Source organism: Perca fluviatilis, chromosome 23 (assembly GCF_010015445.1).
Source record: "Perca fluviatilis chromosome 23, GENO_Pfluv_1.0, whole genome shotgun sequence".
Taxonomy (NCBI): Eukaryota; Metazoa; Chordata; class Actinopteri; order Perciformes; family Percidae; genus Perca; species Perca fluviatilis.
The window spans coordinates 23,685,680-23,712,669 of record NC_053134.1 but is presented as its reverse complement, the minus strand read 5'-3'; the positions used below and the strand labels follow the sequence as shown (position 1 = coordinate 23,712,669).

General features: G+C 42.6%; 1 protein-coding gene and 1 long non-coding RNA gene across 7 annotated transcripts; one reads left to right on the top strand and one right to left on the bottom strand.

The window, feature by feature from the left end:
- Window positions 1-865: 865 nt before the first annotated feature.
- Window positions 866-22,151, top strand: LOC120553170. Its single transcript, XR_005638124.1, has 3 exons — window positions 866-1,162; window positions 17,136-17,206; window positions 22,040-22,151. It is a non-coding gene; the product is annotated as an uncharacterized LOC120553170 (long non-coding RNA).
- Window positions 5,702-26,667, bottom strand: ppp6r2a (protein phosphatase 6, regulatory subunit 2a). 6 transcript variants are annotated; one of them, XM_039791280.1, is made up of 24 exons: window positions 26,559-26,667; window positions 23,579-23,748; window positions 22,017-22,271; window positions 21,155-21,341; window positions 20,513-20,650; window positions 20,343-20,408; window positions 19,643-19,755; window positions 18,936-19,049; window positions 18,546-18,672; window positions 18,153-18,305; window positions 17,326-17,550; window positions 17,112-17,176; window positions 16,028-16,143; window positions 15,852-15,937; window positions 14,195-14,275; window positions 13,533-13,630; window positions 13,193-13,250; window positions 12,821-12,948; window positions 12,535-12,689; window positions 11,895-12,039; window positions 10,202-10,326; window positions 9,684-9,882; window positions 8,747-8,851; window positions 5,702-7,262 (listed from the first exon to the last, which is right to left on the bottom strand). In XM_039791280.1, the coding sequence occupies exons 3-24, from the start codon at window positions 22,241-22,243 to the stop codon at window positions 7,214-7,216; spliced, it is 2,760 nt and encodes a 919-aa protein (XP_039647214.1). In that variant the 5' UTR covers window positions 22,244-22,271; window positions 23,579-23,748; window positions 26,559-26,667; the 3' UTR covers window positions 5,702-7,213. The 6 variants fall into 6 exon arrangements, with proteins under 6 accessions (XP_039647214.1, XP_039647217.1, XP_039647212.1 ...); XM_039791283.1 differs by having other exon boundaries at window positions 13,533-13,612; window positions 26,226-26,657; XM_039791278.1 differs by having other exon boundaries at window positions 26,226-26,656.
- Window positions 26,668-26,990: the final 323 nt, after the last annotated feature.

Sequence of the window (26,990 nt, the reverse complement as noted above, 5' to 3'; positions counted from 1 at the left end):
CTAATCCGATATCTAGTCTCATATCAGGATATGGATATATTGCCCAGTTCACACACACACACTCTCTCTCACTCTCACACACTCTCTCTCACTCTCACACACTCTCTCTCACTCTCACACACACTCTCTCACTCTCACACACTCTCTCTCACTCTCACACACACTCTCTCACACACACACACACTTCCAGCTCCTGGGCTGCTGCTCTGTAGCTGACCCTGACCTCTCTGTAGGCTAGACGTCCCTGGATTATGTGGACTCGTGCGGACTGCACTTTCGCACCTGTTTGGGGCGGGACAGATGACACCTTTATCATCTTTATATAGCAGAGAGGTCCAGATCAGCTTTTTTTGGTCCCGATCTGATTTTTTTAATATTTAATATCTGCCGAGTCCCGATCCAATACTTGGATTGCATAGATAATATATAGCGGCACACTGTTGTTGTTGTTTGTTTAGGCAACTTTTGGGTGAGCAGTGTGCCCTTTTGGTTTTTTGTTGGCATTTAGGCCTAGGCCTTAATTTTGACAGCTCAAATTTGAAAGGGGGGGGGAGAGAGGGTGAATGACGTGCAGGAATGCGTCAAGGACCGAGGCTTTACGTATGGGCGCGTGCTCTACCAACAAGGGCCACCTCGGGACCCCCGGCCGGTAGGCAAAATTACGAATCCCACTATGGCCACGACAAGACCCGCCCTACGAAGCAGCTCGATTGGTTGGGGTTAGGCATTTCACCGCGAGTGGTTAAGGTTAGGGGATTGGTCAGGGGATAGGACCTGTACATGTAAGCATGGACGCCTGGCCAATAGTAGTGTGTGAATGCTATTGAAGGGCGGGTCTTGGCGTGGCCATAGTGGGATTCGTAATATCACCGGCCGGTAGCTGGGTGCTAGTGGGCGGGGCTTATCAATGAACCGCAGGTGCTCAGAGTTGATGAGAAGATGGAGTCTCGGCGAGCTGGAGGACAGACTCGGTCCTGTCGCGTTTTCGTCACCTTTGCGTGTGGCCTGGAAACCCGAACGCCTTGTATTGCCAGCTTTGTTTGCTTTTCGACCAACCACTTATAATATAACCTTGAACTAGACACCATAAACCGCAGAAGACGGGGCTGGTTGCTTAATTGCGTGGAGCTGCTGATGGAGTTGGCGGAGGTCGCTGTTCCAGGTAAGCCGCACTCAACCCACTGCCAGCCAGCCTTTACTTTACTACTACCGTTTATGTTAGGGAATGAACTAAACGTTAGCCTAAACGTCCTACAAGTTGTTTGGAGTCCATCCCGTAACATTAATGGGCGCTGGTCTGGGATTTTATTTCCCCATTATGCTAAAGCTAGCTGGAAAATTAGTTTGGAAAATATTGTTAAGTCAGTTTAACATTGGTTGTACTAATATAGTAAGGTGAGTTAGTGGCATACTAATCTGGTATTGCCAGACCTTCGTTCACAGCGTTGCGGAGGGGGGTCTGGCTAGTCTTTTTTAACCAATCACAATCATCTTGGGCGGTGCTAAGCTCTACACAGAGCCTCGGTGCCTCTGCAAAATAGCCTCGGGAAGGAACTTGTTTTGGTGGAACATGTGTAGTTCAAAAGTAGTTTTAGTCGTGCAGCAGAAAACTCCAATTGGACAGATAGTCTAGCTAGCTGTCTGGATTTACCCTGCAGAGATCTGAGGAGCAGTTAACCATAGTCCTCACAAATCCAACAGTTTAAAATTCCAACACAAAGAAAGCTGAAGGTGACGGACATCCGGTGGAAATTCCGGGTCTGACTCATTGCCGTTTTCACACGTTTGCTTCGGTTTGGGGAAATGTTAGTTAGGTTGTCAAAATGAAAGTAGAGGCATTTTGTCAGAGGGACTTAAGTTGTAGTGATCTGTGCGAACTTAAGAAAGACCAGTGGATCCGCAGCTAAGGAAAGGTGAAGTTGTTGATTTCCTGGTAGAAGTTTTGTGGTTACCAGACCCTAAACTGGAACGGCATGAAAGGGAGCGTGAGGTTGAGCAGCAAGCAAAAACAAGCTTACCTTTAAGGCACAATTGAGACATGAGGCCCGATTTGACAATAGCTGTTTGAGACTGGTGCCCAGGTTTAATCAGGAATAAGTTTTATTTTTTTTAGTGCTTTTGGAAGAAAAAAAAAATCGCGAAAGAGTTATCCTCCTAGAGTCTAACACGTGAATTATACTAGACGCATCCAAGGTGGCGCGCGCCATCGTGACGTCAACATGACGTAGATCTTGCCGGGGCGCCTGGATTTATAGCGCGAGCCGAAGTCGCGCACCACTCTTTTTTTCTTTTCTTTTTTCAGCGGTGTGTGACAAAGACGAAACAGGAAGCATGAACGAGCTTGATAGTAACCGGATGCCAGGACTCTGAGTGACTGCTAGTCTCTCTGGTAAACTTATTGGGTTAAGATGAGCTCTTTTATGGTGAATGAAAGGCTTGATCTGACCAAGTAGCTCATCCAATCAAATTGAAGCATTGACGGCAATGCTGCTGCCAGTTCTGCCGTTGTTTACCTTTTTCTTCTTCTTCTAGTCCGTAAGAGCAGAAGAAAGAGCAACATCAGTAGCCTTTACTCATTAGCGCCACCACTGTTCAGGAGAAGACTGCAACTAGTGTCGCGAGCACCAGCGCGGGTATAAACAGCCACGGCGATCTCATGACGTCACATTTGCAAGCGCCAGCTGGGCTGCGTCTAGTATATAAGCGCCTTAAAAGGTCCCATGACATGGTGCTCTTTGGATGCTTTTATATAGACCTTAGTGGTCCCCTAATACTGTATCTGAAGTCTCTTTTATATAGACCTTAGTGGTCCCCTAATACTGTATCTGAAGTCTCTTTTATATAGACCTTAGTGGTCCCCTAATACTGTATCTGAAGTCTCTTTTATATAGACCTTAGTGGTCCCCTAATACTGTATCTGAAGTCTCTTTTATATAGACCTTAGTGGTCCCCTAATACTGTATCTGAAGTCTCTTTTATATAGACCTTAGTGGTCCCCTAATACTGTATCTGAAGTCTCTTTTATATAGACCTTAGTGGTCCCCTAATACTGTATCTGAAGACTCTTTTATATATATCTTAGTGGTCCCCTAATACTGTATCTGAAGTCTCTTTCCCGAAATTCAGCTTTGGCGCAGAATTACAGCCACTAGAGCCAGTCCCACAATGAGCTTTCCTTAGGATGTGCCATTTCTGTAGCTATTGAGGAGGAGAGAGGGGGGGGCAAGGTGGAGGGTGGGGGTGTGGCCTTGACCAACTGCCACTTTTCTCGTTTGAAAGCCATGATGTCTCTCTCTCATGGGTTGGCCAAATTCTCTGGGCGGGCAAAGCAGAGAAAGGGGAGGTAACCTTGCTCCTTATGACCTCATAACAAGCAGATTCCAAAACGGCCCATCTGAGCTTTAATTTTCTCAAAGGCAGAGCAGGATACCCAGGGCTCGGTTTACACCTATCGCCATTTCTAGCCACTGGGGGACCATAGACAGGCTGGGGGAACTCAATGTTAAAAAACCTCATAAAGTGAAATTTTCATGCCATGGGACCTTTAAGTGGCCTTTGCTTATTCAGATTGTACTAGAGGGTAAGGCACAAGAGGCATATGCAGCTCTTAACCAAATCCAGAGCAGAGAGTATGACACGGTAAAAAAAAGGCAGTTCTAACTGCACGAGGTCGTTCCTGAAGCTTATAGGCAAAAGTTTAGGTCACTTTATAGGAGACCTATCTTGATGTTGCACGCCAACAGGAAGCGGCATTTGATAGATGGCTAGCAGCCTGTGAGGTCTAGATACATATCAAAACCTGTACAGAGTGTCCCAAAGCATATTGAGTCTCGCATAAGGAATCACGAAGTCAAAGATGGCCGAAAGGCTGCTACGATGTCTGACTCCTAATGAATTAACAAACAAGGATGTGCCTCGGAAAAGTAAGTCGGGGAGACGGGAAAAGAAACCGATCAGTGAGGTGACTCGGGAGACTTGGTGGCAAGGCACGGTACAGCAGTACCACCTCAAGCATGGGGTAAGAAGCCTAATAAGCCCCCATCATCTAGAAGTGAGGTCATTTGCCATTATTGTAAATAGCCAGGTCACATTTAAATCCAGTCATTTCACACTGAAAAGGAAGGAAAACCGGTTGCTCTGCTTACAACTCAGCCCCGAGGTAGTCCTACAAACATGCAGGTCACAACTTCCAAGCGGCCTCCCAAAGCCTATAGAGGTTTTGTGTTTGAAGGGGGTGTGGCCATAGCCACGGACAGAAAAATGGCCCCTATATCCATATTGAGGAATACAGTAAAAGAAATGGACCACCAGATCCCGCGTCTCTGGACGGAGACCAGTGAAGGACATTAGAAGCACTTTTCCGGTGATGGCTGAGCGTTACTGCGCAGCCTCCAACCTGTCTGAAAGTGTGAAGTCTTCTGGTAGCTGTGCCAAGAGAAATCTCAATCATTCCCAATCTTACAGAGACGGAGAGTGTAGGTATATGTAAGGAGATAACATAGACACAGGCTAATTATTGCTAACTAAAATGCTAGTTAACATTAGTAATTAAACCTAAACAGCTAATTTAAGTCGAAACTGCCTGCGAGCTTCTCCTGTACTATACGGTAATTCCTCTACTATGCAACAGGAAGTCACGTGGTTATGACACATTGTTAGCCTATTTTTATAAAAACGCTACGGAGCCATAACGTGAGGTACAAGGTAATGGAGCCTTTTATACATTGTCGTGTTTCTTCAGAAATAAACAATGGACAAATAGTCTTTAAACGCTTCAGATGTAAAGTTATTCACTGTCAAAGTGAAAAATGAATGGGAGTCAATGGAATGCTAACGGAAGGGGAGTGCTTGTTGGCATCAAAATGGCGCCATAGGAGCTACGCGTTGTGGAGAGAGGCTTACCCCCTTGGTGCCACCAAGTCCTTGCTGGTTCGGGGGCGTAATAGACCTACCACCCACCGCTGCCTTGAATGCTCCTACTCCGGTGCGGGAGGTGGATTTGTTGGCGTTCTTGACATGGTTTTCCTGAAATCTGACACTGTAAATGGACCCGTAGTGGTAGCCCGTTGTCCCTGAGGTTTAGGTTTGAGGTGTAGTGACACGGTCAAAGTCTAAGGAGCAGCAGCTCGAAATCCAGGGATTCCGGGATTCCAGGAAGCTTCCCCCCCCCCCCGTCAATTTAACCGATACCTTCTTTGCGAAACTTGCCGGTTTACAAACCGCAAAACTGTTTTCACAGGAGGGTCTCGTTGGTGAACATGCGCAAGATCCTACTTCAGCTTTTGTAAGGGAGCAAGCTGGAAAGTTGGAAGTCCTACAGGAAGTGGCCGAAGGTTTCTATTTTCAGGAGGGAATTTTGATGAAGTGGAGGCCTCCGGGCCGCCTCGCAAATGAGCGGTGGACTGTATGTACATATTATTACTCCGTGTCGCTTTAATTCAATTTGAATACATTTATTTACTTTGCAAATACTTTGTCATGATATAGGTCTTAAATCTCCTTCATAAAAAGGTTTTAAAAAGTCTGCAGTTTGACTTGGTAAATCCTGCAGAAACCCTGCGATCAGGACATCCCTAGTATACGGAGTTCAGTGATCTACCGAAACAAAGAGTTTGAGGAGGGGGGGGGTCTTATTCACAGCAACAAGCAGCTGGATCTTTGCAGAGGTGGAAAGACAACAACCAGACGGGCAAGGCAAAGCTTTTGGTATTAATGTGGTCGACCAGACAATTTTAATTTCAATTGTTGCTTTGTTTTTGTAACAATGATCGTAGAACCTGATCGCTGTCAAGTGATTTAAGTAAGTACAACAACAAAAAAGGCCTGGAGCTCTGCAGAACCCAGACCTGCCCTCTTTCCAATCCTGCTGCTCAGAGACAAATAAAATAAACTTAAAAAAAAAAATAAAATAAAAAAAAAAAAAGACATACAGCGTCACTCTTACCAGATGCCACTCTCGCCCTGTGAATAAGTGCTTGGTGGAGAGAGAGAAAAAAAAAGGAACAGACAACAATAGTAATCTCAAGATTGCTTGTAAAAATTACTTTTAAATGTAGATAATATTTGTATATAGGCAGATAATGTTTGGTTTGATTTAAAGGGGGGGGGGATAGCAATAACAACTTAAAGGTCAATACAATCAGAAGGTCTTAGCTCACTAGCTAGGTCAACAGAGAACCGGTTATACATGCACTAAAAATAAAAAAAAATAAAAACATTTAAAAAAATAAATGATCAAGTTGAATATATCCAAATTTGTGCGCCCCAAAACTACACCAAATGAGTATCCCACGCTAGATTGATTCTTTAAAGAAAAAAGGAAAAACGGTGAATTTCATTTTTAAATTAAATGGCTAATTGACATTATTGCACATGAGCAAAAGACAGTAATACTATTGGAGCTCTGTTCATCGACCTGCCCCTCCACCGACCCCTCCCGAAGCACTTTGAGAACATTCAGAAACCTGGTGATGTACGACAACAAGAGATGTTTCATCAACAGCTACCAAAGAGAAGAGGAAAAGAAAAAAAAAAAAGAAAAAAATCCGGAAACAACTGATAAAAACCTCGATCTGGGTGAGAGGACAGATAAGACAGCCAGCAGAGATGAGGGTAGAACACTTACATTGTGCTATAATGTACAGTAAATGGCTGCATAAGTGCTTTTTCTTAAGCTTGAAGAAGAAGGAAAAAAAAAAAAAATATTTTCAAAATAACGTATTTATTGTTGAGGCATCATTAAAAGTTAGCCTGTGCTATCCATTCAGGGGCGACGATGTAAAAAAAATCCCTATCAATGGGATTCCAACAGCTTTGACCAAAGTGGGAGGAGATCTTTTCAGGACATAAAAAAATAATGACGATGTTACCCCTCGGATTCTGTCGTTTTTCAAAGATCGCTGCTACATTAAAACCGCACGTAATTATGTGCAACGTTGGGAAAAAAAAGGCTTCGAAGATGATTCCTTACACTCCGTTCTGTCTGTTGGTTTGGTTGATGGGTTGTTGTTTTTTTCTCATGGTTTTTTTATTTTTTTCATTTTTTTTTTACATGTTCCGCCGCGTCATTATTGGTGTTGATTGGCAGTGTCCAGGTCCAATAACATGGCCGAGGGATTCAGTAAAAACACCGAAGTTGCAGCGAGGTTATTTCTGGGGGGGTCACTCTGGAGGAGGCTGACAGTCACTGACGGATTTAGCAGTGTGCTGGCGCTCAGACCGGCCCGTTGACAGACACTTCCTGGGGCGGTGGCGTTTCCTCTCTGTTAAGGGGGAGGACACAGGAAACGGTCACATAAACACAGAACCTGAGAGGATGAGCATCTACTGTAGGAGTTTAACACACAGTACCATGGACAAACTACACACCGCCTCTAACTTTAGCCTTCATCTCTCCCTGACCAAAGAATGTGGGGCCAAAAAAGAAAATAAATCAATCAGTTGTTTGAATTAGATACATAATGCTATTGGTAGCTAACCGTACCCATTAGAGTCTATGGGGTGTCACACTCAACTTCACTAAGGGCCACACTGGAAAATCAGAATCCCATTAAGGGCCAGACATGTAGAGTTTGACATGCTTTTATTTCATCGAAAAAGTTAAATATCTGTGACCTTTAGCACATATTGACCTATTGCATGTCTCATATAGCCTTCTCGCATACAGTTTGACATAACGGCATAAAAAAAGTCAGCAAAAAAGTTCCTCATCATAGAGCTTAGCAAATCAAGCAAAACAAGGATTACATTTTTAAAAGCAGGCTACCACACAGTCGGCTCACAGCAACCCGTTTCTCAGCCTGAATATGAAAACTCTCTGGTTGTTTGGGAATTTCTGAGTCTCAAAGTTGACAAATCTGCCAAATTCTGCTCTGAGTGTCTCATGATTGCAGTTTGAAAACAGTTTACTGTCTTTTTGGTTTTGGCACCCGACTAGGTGGGCCAAAATCTATTGTGAATCTAAATTGATAATTCGGGCCGGATCAAAATCTGTGAGGGGCCGGATTTTGCCCGCGGGCCTCGAGTTTGACACCTGTGCCTTTAGACAGTGCCGACAGTGTTTTTTCATCAGGATACAAAGACAAACATGTTTTCGACAGAGACCAACTGTCAATTACTATTTATTACAGCTGGAGACAGCTTCCTGAGCAGTACTTTGAGTCATCTATTAATCTGCACATACCTTTCTCAGTTAATTGAATCATTTCTCTTGGTCTATAAAATATCAGACAAAAAATCAAAACTGTAGCTAATCAGGGTTTCCCCCAGAAAAGTTGTTAAGCCAGGTGGCAAGTGTCTTTTTTATTTATTTATTTTTTGACGAGGGCCCGGCTGGGGCCAGTCCCAGACTGATGGCAGCATTCATGTAGAGCCCAATAGTTTCTGTGATAACAGAATCATGGACAGAATTGCGAAATTGAGAATTTAAAAAAGCTATAAGTCCGTGCTAAAACCTAACTGGAGATTTGAAAATATCTCTAGGTCTAAGTTTCCAACCGAGCCGCCCCACTGCAACTGGAGTTTAAAAAATGTCTTAAACATACATAAAAAAATAATTCCCAGTTGCTTAGGCCTGGTGGGGTACCATGCTTGCAATACACTGGGGGAAACACTGCTAATACACTGACTATGGTGAAGTATCTCATACAACCCCACTTCAAAAAGATCCAAACTATCCCTTTAGGTCATTATTTCAGCACAAGAAGTCTTGTGTAGAGCGCCTATAGAGAAGAGGCGGGGCTCTTACCTCCTGTCGGTCTGTGTGGCTGCAGGTGAAGTCTCAGCAGGCTGCTCCGAGGCTTCCGGAGGATCGGACAGAGAGAGTTTCTCCAGAGACACCGGACTCTCCTCGCTGCAGGACACAGACAAACAGTGAGGCCACGCCCAGAAACGTTCAGCACAGTTTGCAGGTTTCAACTCAAGTCAGTGAACTTTGTCTTCACTCTTTTGTTCTGTAGCTGACCTTTGACCCCACTGCAAAGGCAAAGGAAAACTTTTCTATTTTGGGCTCAATAAATAAAGGACTTAATTTAGTCTGTGGACACATGGAGCGACAGTGCTAGTCATCAGCAGATATTACTCGGCGCTCGTCTCAAGAGCAAAATGATTTGACCACGAACACTCTGGGATTAGCCGTTCTTACACTATCCTGGATGCCATGGTTACTGCATGAACCAAAAAGTTTTACTGATATTACTGACGCCCTTTGCTCCAGAAGATTAAGTAGTGTTGTGTGTGCGCTTATGATGACTGACACGGTTAGGGTTAGACAACGGTTTGACTTAAAAATGCCTACACTACATTTACTGTAGGGCATCTATAACTGAAATAGTACTTTTTCACACTACTGGGAAAAGTACCAACATTGCTACCCAGCTGTCAGGTTATAAAACTTCTTATAAACTTTACCCTCAAAAGTCTGTAGATTACCAGAGAAGCTGCCAGGATATACTTTACTTTCAGAAGTTAGAAGAAGAAGCGATTAAAAAAGGCCAAATGAATCCAGTAATTTTAAAATCCCAGTCCAGTCTATAATTACCTCATGGTGGTAATTATGTTTCAAATATAGATGTTTACGCACACAGACCAGCTTCTGGCGTAGGCTGCAGAGTGGACTGGTCAGCCGAGGAGGATTTTACCACTCGGCATCTGACAGCAAAGCTTCCAGCTAAAAAGATGCAAACCTTTTGAGGTCAGCTGTCTTGTTGCTGGGGGCGCCGGCTGTTTCCGAGACGACGACAGCGGTGGCTGCGGTGGGAGGAGCGCCGGCGTTTTTGTCGTCCTCCTCGCTGTCGGATCCCCCGGAGGAGCTGCTGTCTGAGGCCACGAGAGGAGCCTTCCTCCCCTCTCCCACCGGCCAAGCACCAGAGGAGGCACCAGCGTCTGACGACACAAACAAAAGAACGGGAAAAAAATGACGTTTTCCAAATCAATTAACAGTGCGTTCCATTTCTCTCGGAACTGACGCCAGAGCAGGGAATGACGTCACACCCGAGTTGAACGCGTTCCATTTACAAGTCAGACTTTTCATTGGGGGGTTAAGCTCTAGCCAGGTTAGCCATTGTTAGCAATACCAGTAGAAAACGCATTACGCTGTATTTTGTGCATACAAACAGCGCAACTTGTCCACAGATAGAAGTTTGACAGGACTGTGTGTACGATATAAATATATATAAAAACAGAAAAACAAATAAATACATACAAAGTAACTGTTCTGAGGATGGCGGCAAACACTCACCACTCTTCTCGTGGTTTTGTTTGGCTTGTTGATCGGCATCGCCGCTGCCCGAGTCCACCGGAGAGCTGCACCTGGGATCGGTCTCTTTACTGCAGAAAAACAACCACAAAAACCAGAGAACTGTTAACGAGCTGTAAAGAATCCCAATCGTTTCTACACCATTTCCATTTTTTGTGACTGTTGTCTAATTTTGAAGTGTTCTGTGTTTTAATATGTCAAATGGTAAAAAAGGCAATACAACTGTGAAATGGTGCGACATCCGTCTGCATATGAACAACTGGCTACGCCGCCTATCTATTCTGGGACGGGGAAGAATGCTCTGGCTTGTTTGTATTTCTTCAAACCAAACAACAGTCCTGGGTGGCGCTGAACCCCAGATGCAGCGACAGCGCTCTTACAAAATAGAGGAAGGGGAGGGGACATCAAGCCGGATGTCAGGTTTATCCCAGCAATGTACATCCGTTGGCCCAGACTACTATAGGGCAAACAATGTAAAATTGTCCCGTACACTCTCTATAGTTGTAAACTTAAAGATTTTTTTTTGAACAAACATGTTGATCTTCCTAATGTCTACTAGCCAAAATAATAGCTCCTCTTCCTACAGAAGGTCAACAGATTGGTAAAATAAATCCTTTTTTCAACCAAAAAGCTCCAGAAACTATGGAAACTGTCAAGATCTAAACTACGCACTAAAAATCCCTTGTGTTTTTCATCTGAAGAACCTTGAAGATTAGGTCAATTAGAAAAATGACGGCTGCATTTAACACGCAATTTTCACAAATGAGAAAACAACAACACAATGGCATCCTGTTCTTTGTATTTACTGTTGCGTCACTCTAGCAGCAACACAAGGCTCTGGGGTCTTATAAGTCCCCAGTACTATTTGTGAAGGAACTAGAAGGTTCCTTGAGCCCGTGAAGATTAGGCATGCTGACAAAACAACTGAAAATGTTTTATCAAACAAAGATAAATGTCTTCTCCTCTTCCTAAAATGGTCATAAATCGATACTAGGAGTAGCCTACTTCCTTGTTTACTACCGCACCGGTATGAACGAAATGCAGAGGAGAATGACACTATAAGAACATTGTCTCCACAAAACCATCGGTTGCTGTGTTTGACGTTTATTTATTTCTGCTTTAGAACATAACCGCCATGAAACAATTCAGTTTTATTTCTCTCCTTCACCTGCTTTGTTTCTCATCCCCGCCTCCCTCTCCTTCATTCACTCTCTCGCTCACGTTGTCAGCTTTGTTCACTTTCCTTAAAAACAGGTCGAGTAGACAATCTAAAAAGACATCGATACTAGAGTACTTCTTTGTTGTGCGAATGAAGCGGTACACAAGTTGAAGCAGCCGCAGTGTATGTTTAATCAGCGACGGTCAGCGCTTAAAACTTCCCCTCTAATGTTCCTGAACCTTTGGAAGTACTACACCCTGTCCATCATATCGTACAGAACTAAATTTGAGTTTCCTCCGGTTGAAACGCAGGTTTAGTTTGTGAGTTCCTCAAAACCGTCCCCTGGTAAAGTTCCTGCAGTGGAAACGCCCTAGTAGTAATCCCTGTTGCATCAATTAAACCTAGGACCTAAAAAATAATAATTTCTTGAAGACCATCCGAGCAGACTTGCTAATTTGGGTCCAAGGGTTTGCTTCTCACCCGGAGAAAGGCTGGAACTCAGTGAAGGTGGCCCAGCCACTTCCCTGCGTCTGTGTTCCACTCCTAGACGAGCTGTCCCACTGGGCTGGGGTTTGGGATGCTGCAGTCCCTCCAGACTCCCTGAAATTTGCTGTCCAGCCTGGATCTGGAAACAAGACCAAAAATAGACTTTCATACTAACACAAGAGCCTATTTTGAAAGTTCATAGGTTTACACAGAGTTTCTGCAGGTTTCACCAAGTTAAATTTAAGACCTATATCACAATATCAACTAAGGCCTGAATTCAGTTTTTTCAAGCCAAGTACCACTTAACTTGCACTTCCCTATAGCTGAAGAATCCAATTTACATCTGAGGAACAATCCGAAGGAGACTTGTGGCAATAACACCAAAGCTGATTGGCTGCAATATAAGTAGCACGTTGGTCTCCTTTGTAGTCGACTAGAAGAGAAAAAAAACTACAACCACGGAATTTAAAAAGAGCATTAGAGGTAGTGTTGCATGGAAGTAAGAAAATTGAGACCTGTTTCAGTGAATTTAAGACACTTTAAGGCCTAAAATTTGGTTTTTAAGACCCCGCCGAAACCCTGTTACATGACATTTTGCTGTGTTCTTGTGGGTCGCTGCTGTCCTCTAATCTACCTGTTTCTGACGTGTTGGGCTCAGTTGTGTTCTGCTCAGATGTGTTCTGCTCAGAGTCCTCGTCCTCATCAGATTCAGAACCGTGGTCCCGCTCCCGGCCTCCGTTCTCCATGCTGCTCCTGGAGCTGTTCTCGGAGGTTTGGGAGACCCCAAACCTGGTGGAGAGTGGCAGGTGGATACAGGTTGAGGAGAGAGGAAAGGGGTTAACAGACGTACGACAGAAATGCTTGGTGAACTAAACACTGCAGTGAGGGAACCAAAGACTGGAAGACATAGTCGGGTTTACCTTGTTCTGGATTTAGCTTGTGTTGCATAGTTCATCTCCTTCTCCTCCCAAATGTCCTCTTCCTCTTCAGCATCGTCAAACTGGCGTATCCTCTCTTTACAGCAGGCCTCAAACGCAGCCGCATTGGCCTGTTAACAAACACACATGGGGAAAAAGTCAGTCGCCTTTTTGCGACGATGCCTAATAGACAGAATTTGCATCAAGTTTAAGTCAGTTTCCCATAGCAGTGTTGACCAACTAAACTCTTAACAATAGCAACAGCTGTTAAGACATTATCAGTAGCTGTCATATTAATACCACTGACAGTAAAAGCAGAAAGTTGCAATGTTTTTAATGAACTGAGTAGGACACAAACACCAGCATAACACTTACACTATTGTCATCAGCATCTAGATTGAAGTTTATTTCGGCAATTCGGTCAAATGTGGCACTGAGGAAAGAGAACAAGAAAATATTAGTTAACATGCTGAAAGTTACGGTAATTGCTGTGGGATAACTAAATGGGTTTAGCAACAAAGAATAAGACCCCTACATTAACGTAGTGAAATAATACAACAGTCACAAAATCAAATAGTGTAGCAGAGAATGAATACAAATGTCTGAGCTCTGGTATGGAGGGATTGTTGACTGCACAGGTTGGGATGCAGAGTGGCAAATCTCGTTTCATTTTCCTAAAATGCCAACAAGCCGTGTATGACTTTTTACTACTTACTTGATATTTTCATCATGCTCGCTGAACTCCTCGTCATTGAAGCCAAACTGATCCACAAAGTTGGCAGTCATCTGTTGGATCTGATAGTCAGAGAAGGCCTGGGAAGGTCAAAGCACTTTTTAAGGCAATATCATTATGGATAGAATAATAATAACTTTATTTATATAGCACTTTTTAAAACAAAGTTACAAAATGCTTAACAAGACAACAATAACCTGGCCGACCAACAATTATAAAAACAATTTAAAACAAATTAAGTTCTACATTATAAAAAGCAACACGAGAATAAGTGTAATAGAACAATATATTAACTATTTAAAATATAGCTTTAGATAATGCCATTTCTTAAAATATAGACATCAGCCTAGACTGCAGAATAGCTAACAGAGCCTTGGCTGAAGACCTCAGGTTGCGACCAGGCACGTATGGTAACAGAAGATCTGATATATATTCTGGGGCAAGTCCAGAGCGGGCCTTCAAAGTCAACAGTAATATCCTAAAATCTATTCTAAAATTTACCGGAAGCCAACGGAGAGAACCTAACATTTGTGTAATATGCTCTCTTTTTCTACTAGAAGAGGTTACTAGGGATGGCTATGTATTTATTATTATAACAGTGGTGCGAGTTGTCATTTTAGTTTCCATGCTGGTGTGTGTCCTACCTGCTGGAGAGACAGGTCGTTGGGGAACGGGCTCTCCATGTCGTCGTCTTCACTGGACGAGTGCATGTTGTGGGTGCTTACCTGCAGGACACAGAGCAGAGCTTTGGTGAACTTGTTACAGAGTCCTACGGTACATTACAGATGCCCAGTGGCCTTACTAGACACATTTGAACAATGTTAACTCGTGAGTAGTCTATATCCTCGAACTTCCGCTTCCGGGGTTGCCCCATTAGCGCCGGAAAATCCGCCGTATGTCCTTATTTACCTAACGCTTCCTTTGTGTTGGCGTTCTAACCTCCGGTGGATTTCTGAGGACCATGGTTAACTGCTCCTCAGATCTCTGCAGGGTAAATCCAGACAGCTAGCTAGACTATCTGTCCAATCTGAGTTTTCTGTTGCACGACTAGGCAAGGCAAGGCAGCTTTATTTGTATAGCACATTTCAGCAACAGGGCAATTCAAAGTGCTTTACATAAAACATTAAAGAGCAGTTAGAAGACAAAAACAATTTAAAAACATTAATAAACAAATTAAAAACCTTAAAAGACAAGAATAAAATTGATAGTGCAGTATAAGAATAAAAGTTACAGTGCAGTATAAGAAATTAAAGTTAATAAAATCGATTATTTAAAGAAAAGCAACATCAAAAAGATAGGTCTTTAGCTTAGATTTAAAAGAACTGAGAGTTGCAGCGGACCTACAGGTTTCTGGGAGTTTGTTCCAAAGATGTGGAGCATAAAAACTGAACGCTGCTTCCCCCTGTTTAGTTCTGACTCTGGGGACAACAAGTAGACCTGTCCCAGATGACCTGAGAGGTCTGGGTGGGTCATAGTGTAGTAGCAGATCAGAAATGTATTTTGGCCCTAAACCGTTTAGTGATTTATAAACCAGTAAAAGTATTTTGAAAGACTTCAGAACTGGAGTGATGTGATCCACTTTCTTGGTTTTAGTGAGGACTCGAGCAGCAGCGTTCTGAATCAGCTGCAGCTGTCTGATTGATTTTTTGGGGAGACTAAAACAACTTTTGAACGTACACGTTCCACCAAAACAAGTTCCTTCCCGAGGCTATTTTGCAGAGGCACCATGACGATTGTGATTGGTTTAAAGAAATGCCAATAAACCAAAGAACCCTCATGTCCCATCCCAGAATGCTGCAGATGTATTCAGTCATCCTACAGTACACCACTGGGCCTTTGTCATTAAGCCTGAATTCAGAGATGTACGGTTGTATTTTTCTGTTTTAATAAAGGGAAATAGGTGTAAGCATGTTTACTTTTTGACATTTTGGGAGTTTATTTTGTTTATTTATAAGACTTGCACACAGACCTAATAGTCTTTTTGAATACCACACCACTTTCAATGCAGCAAATTATCTTTTCTTGCAATGCAAATGCCCATCTGCAATTTGTAAACATGCCTAGTTCAGTTTCCTGAAAAGCGATCAGCAGATATCAGTGCTGCCTGGGAACTCACTGCTGCCATGCTTTGAGTCTACAAACTAGAATCAGGGCCACTATTGTTGTAAATCAGTTAAACCAGCATGTCTGACTTCAGGGCATATATTCTTAAGATTTATTGAATGACTATTTTGAAAAGAAAAATGTGATTTGCTGAGAAGCTGATAGCAGCTGCTCTGACACTGCCGGGCCCAGTCTCACCAGCTCCACAGTGTTCCTCCGGTTAGTCTCTCGCAGGGTCTCATCCACGAAGCTCTCCCAGCGGCCTCTGCAGTCTTCTGGCAGCTCTGCAACAACAGGCACACTCATTTTAACTGACTTGTCACTTAAAATGGTAACTCATCTGGCAATCAGGCCTACAGCAACATATGATATACCTTTGATGAGGTCGGTGATCTGGGACTGTACTGGTCCTTTCTCCAGGTTCTGGACCACCATGTTGGCGATTCTGGTCAGATGACCCATGTTGCCTCTCCTGGTGCCGCCCTCACCCCTGAGATTCACAAATTACACTTAAGCCCAGTTCAGACCAAAGATTCGCAAAACCGTTTTAGAACGTCTCGGAGAAGAGTTTCAGCGGTCTGAACCGCCCCATCTCAGCTCGACTTAAACCAGCTGATGGTGTCGCTGTGACTCAGCTGGTCGAGTCTCCAGAGGCTGGTTTTAGAACGTAAGGGACGTCTCCTGTTTCAACAGCCAATAGAGAAGCCATCTTGTAAAGTCAGCTACAATAAAATTATCCATAATCCATTTTATTTCTGTTACAAACTGTTCACGGAGGCTCAACGTGCATCCGCAAGCACGTACGGTGGAGCGAGCTAGAGAGTGACTGAAGAGAGGGAGCGCCTAGGACAAAGCAGTGAATCAGAGAAATAAAACGTGTTTTCGCCGATTCATCACTAGAAACATAACTGTAGCAAGCATCTCACATTATCCAGATTCATATTTAGATGCAACAAATGATATATTTAGCTACAAAAAGCCTGGCAGTCGGAAGTTAGGACAGAAGTACAAAGGGTTGTTGCTATGGCGATGATACACGGTCTCGTCTCGGCCCATTGGTGTGAATTGAACTGTTTTAGAACGCTGAAGCCCGGCGCGTTGCAAGTACTTGGTCTGAACTGGGCTTTACGATTTCCTTCAATTGGCATAAAGTAACTTCACTGCAACACCACAACTGTGCTTATCAAAACTAATCTCCAATACACGGATGTTGGCTGACGCCTAGGCAGTGATCACACAGCCAAGAGATAAGATTTGGATCAGAAACTTATACCAATGTTATTATTGCTGCATATGTTTCTCTTTAGTTTAACCAAAGACTCACCATAAATAAAAATACAAAAATGTGTTTCAGTTTTACAATTACTACAACAAAAAATATTTAGCAGGACATGCATAAAGCAGGATCATGCGGCTGCAGAGGTATGATGTGGTGGTTTTGATGCAAGAGGTCCTTACTGTATTTTATCATTCTCCTCCCAGGCGTCAAGGATCCTCTGTACCAGTTGACACTTCTGGAAAAGCTGAGGGATCGACAGAAACACAGAATGAAGGTGAGTGCAAGGTTTTGCTGCTCTTCCTTCCTCAATTATTTCCACAAACAAAAAGCAGCAGAGAAGGTTTTGGGTGTAATATAGCAAGTTCAGGACATCAAGGCGCTTAAGCCACCTACATGCGCTACAAGGGCATTGTGGATGGAGGTCTGTGGGTCACTGGTCCTGCCTGTCTCCATCGCCTCCCCCTGCGGCTCAGGGTCCGATGCTGCGGGATTCCCATCATGGTTCTGTAGGGCCGGGTTGGGCCGCTCCTCCGAGGAAGGATGGTTCAGGATAGCCGCCACACACAGCTCCACTTGGAAGTGCAAAAAGTTATTCCAGGAGTATTTGAAGAACAGATCCTATGCAGAGAGAGAGAGAGGGAGAGAGAGAGAGAGAGATGTGAAGCAAAGTCAGTGGCATGCTGCAAAGGATTGCTAGAGGACCGGACTGTAAGCAGCACTGAGTTGAGTGGACACCTCCCTTAACAGCATACAGTTGTCAAGATGTACCAATAGCGCTAGCAGTTTTTAAGCATTTTAGACAATTACTGCAAGACCACATGGCTCTGTGCCCTTCTAACATGGCTATTTAAAAAAAGTCATTGTTATATCTGGACCAAAAAGGACTTCTCCAGTTCCCCCATGCAGTTTAACCAGGTCAACAGTCTGCTGCACTACATACGAAGCTCCGTGGTTTTATATGAAATAAGCTACACCCACTGCCCTTTGGTCAGGTGGTGTGATAAGGTTATCGGTGCTTCCATGCCTCATGACCAACCTTGTGCAAATCTGATGCAACCTTTCCAGATATAGCACACAAACAGAATCAGGCAAAAGCATCACTCTAAAACATCTCAATAGAATTATCGCCTTGAGGTTGTATGCCTTTGCCAACAAGTCAAGTATATATATATATATATATATATATATATATATATATATATATATATGTTTTAGCCTACCAGTAGTAGGTCCATGGTGGAGAGATTGCAGAGCTCCTGGCAGATACTGAGGGCACTGGTCTGCAGCAGGGCGGCCACCAGCCGGGCCACATGAAGGCGGGCGTTCCCCAGCGGCTGCTCTAGAACGCCAACGGTCGTCAATATTGCACTTTTCTGTAGAGGGAATATGAAAAGCCCAATGTTGTTTTGATGCCAATACACAAGAATCCAGAGATTCAATGCTTTAACTGTACTACAGAGGGGAACAATGAAAATATGTACTGTCAATAACATCAGCTACGCTACTACATTATTTTTAAATATAAGGCTAAAATGTGCTAGCTAAAGGCACTACCTGCTTATGTTTAGAATATATATAGTGCTTCATGACATGGCACTGCTCCATGGCTTTACCTTGGGGGGATCCAGAAGAAGCTGCTGGAAGTCCTTTATATGGGGCTCAATGGCATTTAAAATACTGCTGCTGACAGTGTAAGACCTTTCATAACCCTGAGAATACAGATCCATCAGCCCTTCCAACCTGGGAGACACAAGCAGACAGAGACATTAATTAGGCCACTAGACTTGAAATTATGAAAATGCAAACTTAGTTACTGAGTCAGTATTGTTTTTTTAAATGTACGCAGAGCATTTCCTCTGCTTTCCTGATACATTATAGAAGTAAATGCAATACAAATTTACCATGTGGGTTTATTGCTCAAAAGACTCTGGAGGACCAGGACCCAGAGGAACAAAAATTAACTAATCTCCCAACATATACATTTAAAAAAGCTAAACACTTACCCAGACCTCCTGGTCTCCAGTAAGGTAAGTAGCACTTGAGTTCCGTTAACAATGGAGGCCTCACTTCTCTCCCCTTCAAACATGTTCTTCAGGAGCCCCGCTACGCTCTCCTGCCTGAAAGACAAAAGGTTTATGCAGTAGCAAATTTAGTCAACAAACTACTGAACGATGATGACACGCTAGTGTGGCGTTCGCCACTTAAAGCCAGCAAACCAGTTGTCCAATGTCTTTGCTATTGTTGATACTGAAGAGTGGAAATTCATGGGTGAGACGTTGTACACCGAGGAAGTGTTATGAAAGACACAACCTCAAACTTGCACAAAAATCTAAACTTATCCAACAGGCTCTGGCAGCAAATCATTGTACACACAACAACCTTTTAAAAAGAACTCTCCACTCCAGATTTGGACATTTGTAAAACTACATAGGAGTGTTTCAGTAGGTTTACAATCCCGGTTTTTGTGTACATGTAATAGCACACATCCTACCAAATCTACTGTCAACTGCTTCAGAGAAGACAAAAAAAAAACCTGTGAAAAGAGCCTACCAATTAGGTCACACCATTAACCAACAGCAGATTTTGCGTGATTGTAATGTACTGCAGCCAGATAAATGCCACGTTGTTCAATACACACTCACTCTAAATACCACAAGCAACTTGACACTTTCCCTCCTAGAACTTTAATCAAAAGGCATTGCACACTTACGACTCTAGTACAGCCAATAGTGGGTCGGCCTCCATATTCTCCTGCATCTGATTGGCCTGGTCTCGACTAAGGCGGATGATGTCACAAAGCGTTTGGGATGCATTTGATTGTCTCTGAAACGTAAAATCATTGAATTAGAAAATCCTAATTAACAGATTATGGTAACGCATGTATTATAGAATTACAGCTTCTTCATCTGACAAAGAGAGCATCATGACAACATGGTGACAGGTCAACTCCCAGCACGCCTGACCAGGGTTTCCATTGTGAATGAAATTTAAGGCCTATGTCACAACATCAAAAAACAAAAACGTCTTTCAAGCCAAGTATCGCCAAACTTGCACTTCCCCATAGCTGAAGAATGTCTGTGGTACAACCTGAAAGAGACTCGCGCCAATAACACGAAAGCTGATTGGCTATAATATAAGTTGCGTGTTTGTCTCATTTGTAGTGGTAATACAGAAAATTATATTTGGACTAGTAGCGAAAGAAAGAACTACAACATCACGGAATCAAAGAAATCATTCTAAAGCGCTGCGGGAGCATTTCAATGAGCATTAGAGGTAGCCTTACATAGGAAAATAAAGACCTGTTTAAAATGATTTAAGACCTAGAACACAATACTTCAGCAGATTTAAAATTTTGATTTTGAAATTTTAGACAGTTTTTTTGACTTTTTAAGACCCTGCCTGACACTCACCTCCTCATCTTTGCCAGTATGGATGAGCTCTGTGAGTCTTTGTACCAACTTCTCCTCATTCAGCCACTTAGGAGGAAAAACAACAACAAATGGTGTAAGATACTTTGAAGGCATTTAAAGACTGGTGTTTTTACTTATAGGAAGTACACAAAGACATTAAGAGTGCTTACATGGAGGACCTCCTGCCTCAAGGGGGCAGGCTCCACACAACTGATGAGGCGAAGCAGCAGGTCCATCATGGCAGAGGCGTCAATGTGTTTCAGCACCAGACCAATGAAGCCTTCCTTTTTCTTTAGAAAGGTAATCACCTGGAAAATAAATCAAAGCTTTTGGTTCCACGTAGCAGCCCAAACCTGGGTACAACTGAATGTGTGAGATTTAACATCTTTGTTTTCCAGAGTACTGCACTTGTGTTTTGTACTGTATGCTTGCTTATTTACATGCTCTAAATCAAGGCCGCCCAATTTGGGGCCGTGGGTCAAGGTTGGCCCGTGCTCCCTTTGTTTTGGCCCACCATGGCATTTGACGTGCTCATGCTTATTCTTCTCTTATTTAAAAGCTGTAAAATCCTAACCATAATGACAACAAAACGTACATTGCGTGCAGCTAAAAAATACTTAATCTCAGTTTTACGGCAATGTAAAGCACAGTGCTGGTAAACTTCCCTATTAAATTAAATTAGCAAGTTTTATCTACGACGAATTACAAGAATCGCTGTACTTTTCAACATCAACATTTATTTTGGGCCCATTTTGGCACCTCTGCTCTAAATCAAGAAACCGTTGCTCAAGCCGTGATCTTTTTCAACATACCTGTTCGGTTTTCCTGGCAATGAGATTGCCGATGGTTTTGCTGAAGAAGCTGGCCAGTAGCGGGTTGAGGGGGGGGTCCTGCTCCAGGAAGTGATAGAGCACCTCAAGGAGAGAGTCGTCTGCACCCAGCTTATCGTTAATAATGGACACGTCTGATGTCAGGAGCTCACAAGCAATATTGGGAAACCTTACCGAAAAAAAATAAATCACAGAATAACAATGAGAAGGAGTCTCAGTGCAACTTATGATTTTAAAGTGCCATGTGGGGGGAGGGGGGGGGGGGATTTAATTACATAAAAAACCATTTCAATTAATCCTTTTAGAGGAGTTCACTGTCCAGAGCAACAAAAAAATGGGATGTAACAAATACAATAAATGAAATCAGAGCAGAAAATGGTACTGAACACAACCAGCAACACTAACAACACTCTTTTTAAGAGAATATATGAATATAGGATTTTAATGCATGTTAATTCAAATGAATTCTACTAGGTGTGACAGTATTGCAGAGACAAAGATTTAGACGTTTAGTATGAATAGTTTTTTTCAAGATGAGAAAAACTACATTAAATAAATTGATACTGCAATAGTTCTTTTGGTGTTCTGTCCCAACAACTAAACAGGAACTAAGAACAAGAACTGAGTTAAGCAAATACTGCCCTAATGCCTTCATCTAATGAAAACGTGCTGAAAAGAGTTCAAACATTCAGTCAAGATGTCTGGTTTCATCTGCTTTCATTTTAGGGAATCTCGTGCACTTTTTGCATGTTATCTGATAAAAATTAGACAATATAATACAACATAAATTGTACCTTGTAATTACAGCAGTTTATAATGGTTGCACTGACTGTGTACGACTCACTTAAAGCGGCTCCTCTCCTCCAGGTCGGCGGGCGGCTCCGTGGTGATGAGGCGGACCAGCTCCTGCATGCAGTGGTCCTGGGAGAGGAAGAGGAGGAGCCTGCGGTTTTGGGCCTTGCACTCCTGCAGGACGTCATCCTCCTCCATCAGCTCTCTCAGCGTCACGTCCTCTCTGTCCAGCAGCTGGTCGATGTGGGAGGTGGTGTGCAGGTCGAACTTCCAGAACATGGTGGCCGCTGGGACGGGGGACACAGCCCTGGGCCGCGGGACAGCAGAGTGAGGATGGAGGGAAGGTAAAAAGGACAAAAACACAGGAGGTAGAGGGAATACAGAGAGGTCCGACAATAAAAGAAAGGGGGTAGGAAAAGGGAAGGGAAATAGTGGACGCGTAGGTGGGGGAAGGATGCCGGGGAGAGAAATGGATGTAAACAAAAGATGTGAGATAAAGGATTAAACCGACAAGACAGCACTGTCACTTGCAGTAAGTCCTTTTACATCACAGAATATGTTCACAGGGGCTGCAACATTCTTCTATTAACTTAATGAGAAACTGTCTCGTAAAATAAACTGATTCACAATGGAACTTTTTTTGTACATTAAATGTAAATAGGGTGCCAGAGTGCATGGAAAAGCATAACAATAGAGCTTGATCCCCCGGCCTCAAATCCTAGAGACTGTTATACACCTGACCTGTGCGGGGCTGCTGCGACTGCATTTGCTTCTTGGCAAAGATGATTGAGGACAGCAACGTCAAAAGGTTGAAAACAGGCTATTTAATGAAAGATGGACAGACAAATTTGCCTTTATTTTGTTTGTTGAGGATCCCTGCTCTACTGTGTGGATCTTTCAAATAAAAGGCAGGGTTTTCCCCCAGTGTATTGCAGGCCTGGTTGCCCAACGGGCCTAAATTGCCCCCCACCAGGCCTAAGCCACTGGGAATTATTTTATAAAGTTTTTTACAGTGAGTCGCCTCGGTTGGAAACTTAGACCTACTGATATTTTTGACTCTCCAGTTAGCCTTTAGCACTGACTGAATTTAGGGCCCTACGGAACCTGTCTTACAGCTTTTTTTAAATTCTCAATTTCACGATTCTGTTATCACAGAAACTATTGGGCTCTACATTGATGCTGTAATCAGTCTGGCGGGAAAAAAAAGACACTTTCCACCAGGCTAAACAACTTTTCTGAGGGAAACCCTGAAAGGCATAAAAGAGCAGCCCATGTTTTGCTAAATTTGTAAGTTGAGCCCACAAAGGAAAATCGCAAAATGAAAGAAAGATTGACTGTGAGGTTTAAATACTGGCAGGTAATGACACTGTGACGTAATGTGGAGGCGACATCTTCAGTCACTAATCAAGCTGTGTGTTCTATAGAATTTAAACATACTGTAAATTAGGAATTGAATAGATCTGTCGGCAACTCATGTACCCAGTTTAATCAAAATACTACATGTTTGACAATACGGACAACAGTAGCATTATTGTGGTCCATGTAAGTATAGTCATAGACTGTACAATAAAAAAAAAGAATGTAAATGCCACACAGTAAAATGCTCACACGTACCAGTGGATGAAAGGTGGATATCTTTAATCAGACCTCCCCCACGGGCAGGCAGGCATTTGTGTTTGTGCCGACGACAGAGAGTGTGGCGAGGCCTGGCATTTATCAGCATGGGTCTCCTCTTAAAACGCAGGCCTCTTTAGGAGATGAGACGCAGAGAGGCTCACCATAACCTGCACGACACAAAACAGCGGGCATCATTAATCAAGTGCGCAACATGATTTTAGAAGAAATGACACAGTGTTAACATACTATTCAGACATTTTAGATCTGCACAAATACTGTATGTGAATGTACCCATGAAGAGTTATAATGTATGTTTTGCAAGTTGGTGAATAAAGTCAACTTTGCACTAGGGGTGGGAATCACCAGAGGCCTCACAATAAGATATCACCACCATGCTTATGTCCCGATAGTTATGTTCAAAGCTAACGTGTCTCCCTGAGCAACCAGCTATTAACGGTTGATCATGAAAGTAAAACTGAAAGGGGAAATCGAAACGCTTCCTCCTTTTAACTTTTCCTTCTTTTTTTTTCCTAAGGAGGACCCTTCCCTGCACATGCGGCGGCAGCAGAAGCGTCCATCTGGCATACATTTACAGAGTACACAAGTGCAATAATAACCCGCTGAACGCTCCCTGTGGACACTGAGAGCAGGAAAGCAAATGCTTGACTTTACATCCAAAATAGAACCCACCAGAGGCAACCTCAACAAAAACAGTCAACTGGCACATTTACAGACGATGAAAAAAAGGAACAATGGCACACATAAAGGGCATGCATGTGGATGTTGTGAGCCAACAATAGTCTGTAATTAGGCAAGTTAAAAAGCAGTTAAATCAAGCAAAAGGGAATTCCACCTACACTTTTACTTGAACTCTCCTATACTTGCTGAGTGTAAATAAAGATGCAACTGGTGGCGACCGAATGTTTATCATATTGTACTAGAAGCCTGTGACAGGCACTAGCAAATGATCCAACAGTATGCAAAGGTGCACTTTGGAGGACAAACACAAGCTACAGTTTTAATCAGCCTGTTGCTCCTTACTTGCACTTAGACGCACTGAAGTTGTAAAATTATGTAAACAGACCTGTATCTAATGTTTGTTACAGAGATGATATATTTAAAAGGGTAATTCATAAGAAGATAGGCCAGTGACTTTACTTGTGCTTTATAATACTCTTTCACACAGAGTTCCTGGGCTTCTTCCATTCACATTATTTATTACCTTTGGGTTTGTTGGCTGTTGAACGAAATAAGCCATGGCTTCACACTTTAATAACTTAAGATGGCCACATGGCATCATTTTTTAACATGTGACAGCTAATAATGACACATATGATAGAACAACCAATAACATAAAAAGGATGTGTCTGCATCACTCCCTTATAACGTTTCAAATTCAAATTTGATTTGTCACATGCAAAATATTTTGGGAAAGTAAGAGTATCCCCTATTTAGGACTGGGCAATATATCGATATTGATATATGAGGCTAGATATCTTCTTAAATTTTGGATATCATAATATCGTGATATGACATAAGTTGTCTTTTCCTGGTTTTAAGGGCTATATTACAGTAAAGTTATATCATTTTCTGAACTTAGAACTTAGTTCTAGCTGTTCTATTTCTTGCCGTTAACCACTTAGTCATTATATCCACATTACCGATGATTATTTATCTAAAATCTTACTGTGTAAATATTTTGTGAAAGCACCAACCCTACAATATCGGTCGATATCTACATCGATGCAAAAACATAGTGATATTTTCTCCATATCGCCCAGCTCTAACCATGTTTGTTAGGAGTGTCCAACAATGACAGACACACTGGTGTGTTGTTAAAGAAATGTAAAGTGAGCTGCCGTAGCCAAGGCATTAAGTGCACATCAACTGACTTGCGGTAGGAGCTCAGATTTCTGTTTACTTCAACTCCCGTGGAGGCAACACTACCAAACAAAACTATAAAAACAGCAACGTAGATTTACTTTACAGTAATTCATTACATTCGTCACAGTTGTCTAAACACGAGGTTCATTTATTTTTTTATCCATCCGTGATTTGTACGTGTACAAATGAACTTAAAACAGCGTGTAACGTTACTTAATTTCAGGAACTCAGCAAGGCTCCGGTGCTGTTGGCCTCACTGAAGAACACAACTTAACTAACTATAGCTCGTTAGCTACTAGCTAGACAATAACGACATTTTAAAAGATCCGCTGTATTATAAGGAACATGTCAGTTGCGTTGATGTCGACGGCACCCAACTACAGCTGTTAAACGTAACTTTTTGACTATATTATGTTAACTAGCGTTAAGTAATCGAACGTTAGCAACTAGCTAAATAGATACCTTAGGCAATGCTAGCCGATAAGCTGACATTAGTTTCCTTTTCAACATAAACTGTGAATTGGCTATTGTAAGGCTCTAACTTAGCAAATAATTTAGCAAACGTTAGTTCCTCCTTTCCTCTGATTAGCTCGTAAGCTAATTAGCTAGCTGCTAACAGTTAACGTGTAACGTTACTGAGCTGAGTTAGCCAACTTAAATAGCTCTCAATCTTAGGTTCAACTTTGTCGATGCAGCAGTAGAGTTAACGTTAGCTAGCTAGTTGCTCAAACTCATGACGATCTTTCTTCCCAAAACTTACCTTTTGATTGAAAGTCCGCTGCTATGCCTCCCGTGTGTGTTCAAGATTTTTAGTTGAGTTTTTGTCAAGCAGTCAGCTACTAGCGTTAAGTCACCAGCTATCCAGTTCACTATTAGCTATGTTAGCTAAGATACATACGAGCGAATAGTGATTTGTTTTGAAGAAGGGTCAGTCTGCGACAGCACAGGCTACAGTTAGCTAGCTCAACTTACCTAACGTGAGTCAAATGTGGCTCTGAAGTCTATCAAATAAACAGTTCCCCAGCATGAATGCTACTTGACATTAATAACAATACCTGTTATTACAGATCTAGAGTGTATGATTCGTACTCACGCACAAAGTAATTCAAACGCTGGGCTAAGTTTAGCATGCAAAGCAGGAAAAACTCAGTCATATTTTTCGAATCAAAATGGCGACATGGTTACGAGAGCGCGCAGTAGACCTACACAGGGGACGCGCATTGACTTCAGACAGTGCACTGAACTCAGCAAAGCCATGGATGTATAAAATAACAAATAGTTTTGGAGTACTACTGAATGATGCGACAGCGCTACACTGTTATTTTTGTATATCAAATTAAACTAATAGTCCGATTCCAAGGGCATTACATAAAATAAATAGTATTTCTTAAAATACACCTGAAGGGTCCTATCTATGTTCTGTACTACAAGTGATCTTCATTATTTCTGGTATTACAACCCTAACAGATTTGCTGTAATATCTTTGTGTTATGTGTGCAACGAAAACAGTTAACTACAAATGGTG

Coding starts and splice junctions, on each gene's coding strand:
- ppp6r2a (XM_039791280.1), bottom strand. CDS start 22,243: ATGTTCTGGAAGTTCGACCTGCACACCACCTCCCACATCGACCAGCTG. Junction 19,050..19,642: donor CTATTGGCTGTACTAGAGTC/GTAAGTGTGCAA, acceptor TTTGTCTTTCAG/GCAGGAGAGCGTAGCGGGGC. Junction 18,306..18,545: donor TTCTTCTGGATCCCCCCAAG/GTAAAGCCATGG, acceptor TTCCCTCTACAG/AAAAGTGCAATATTGACGAC.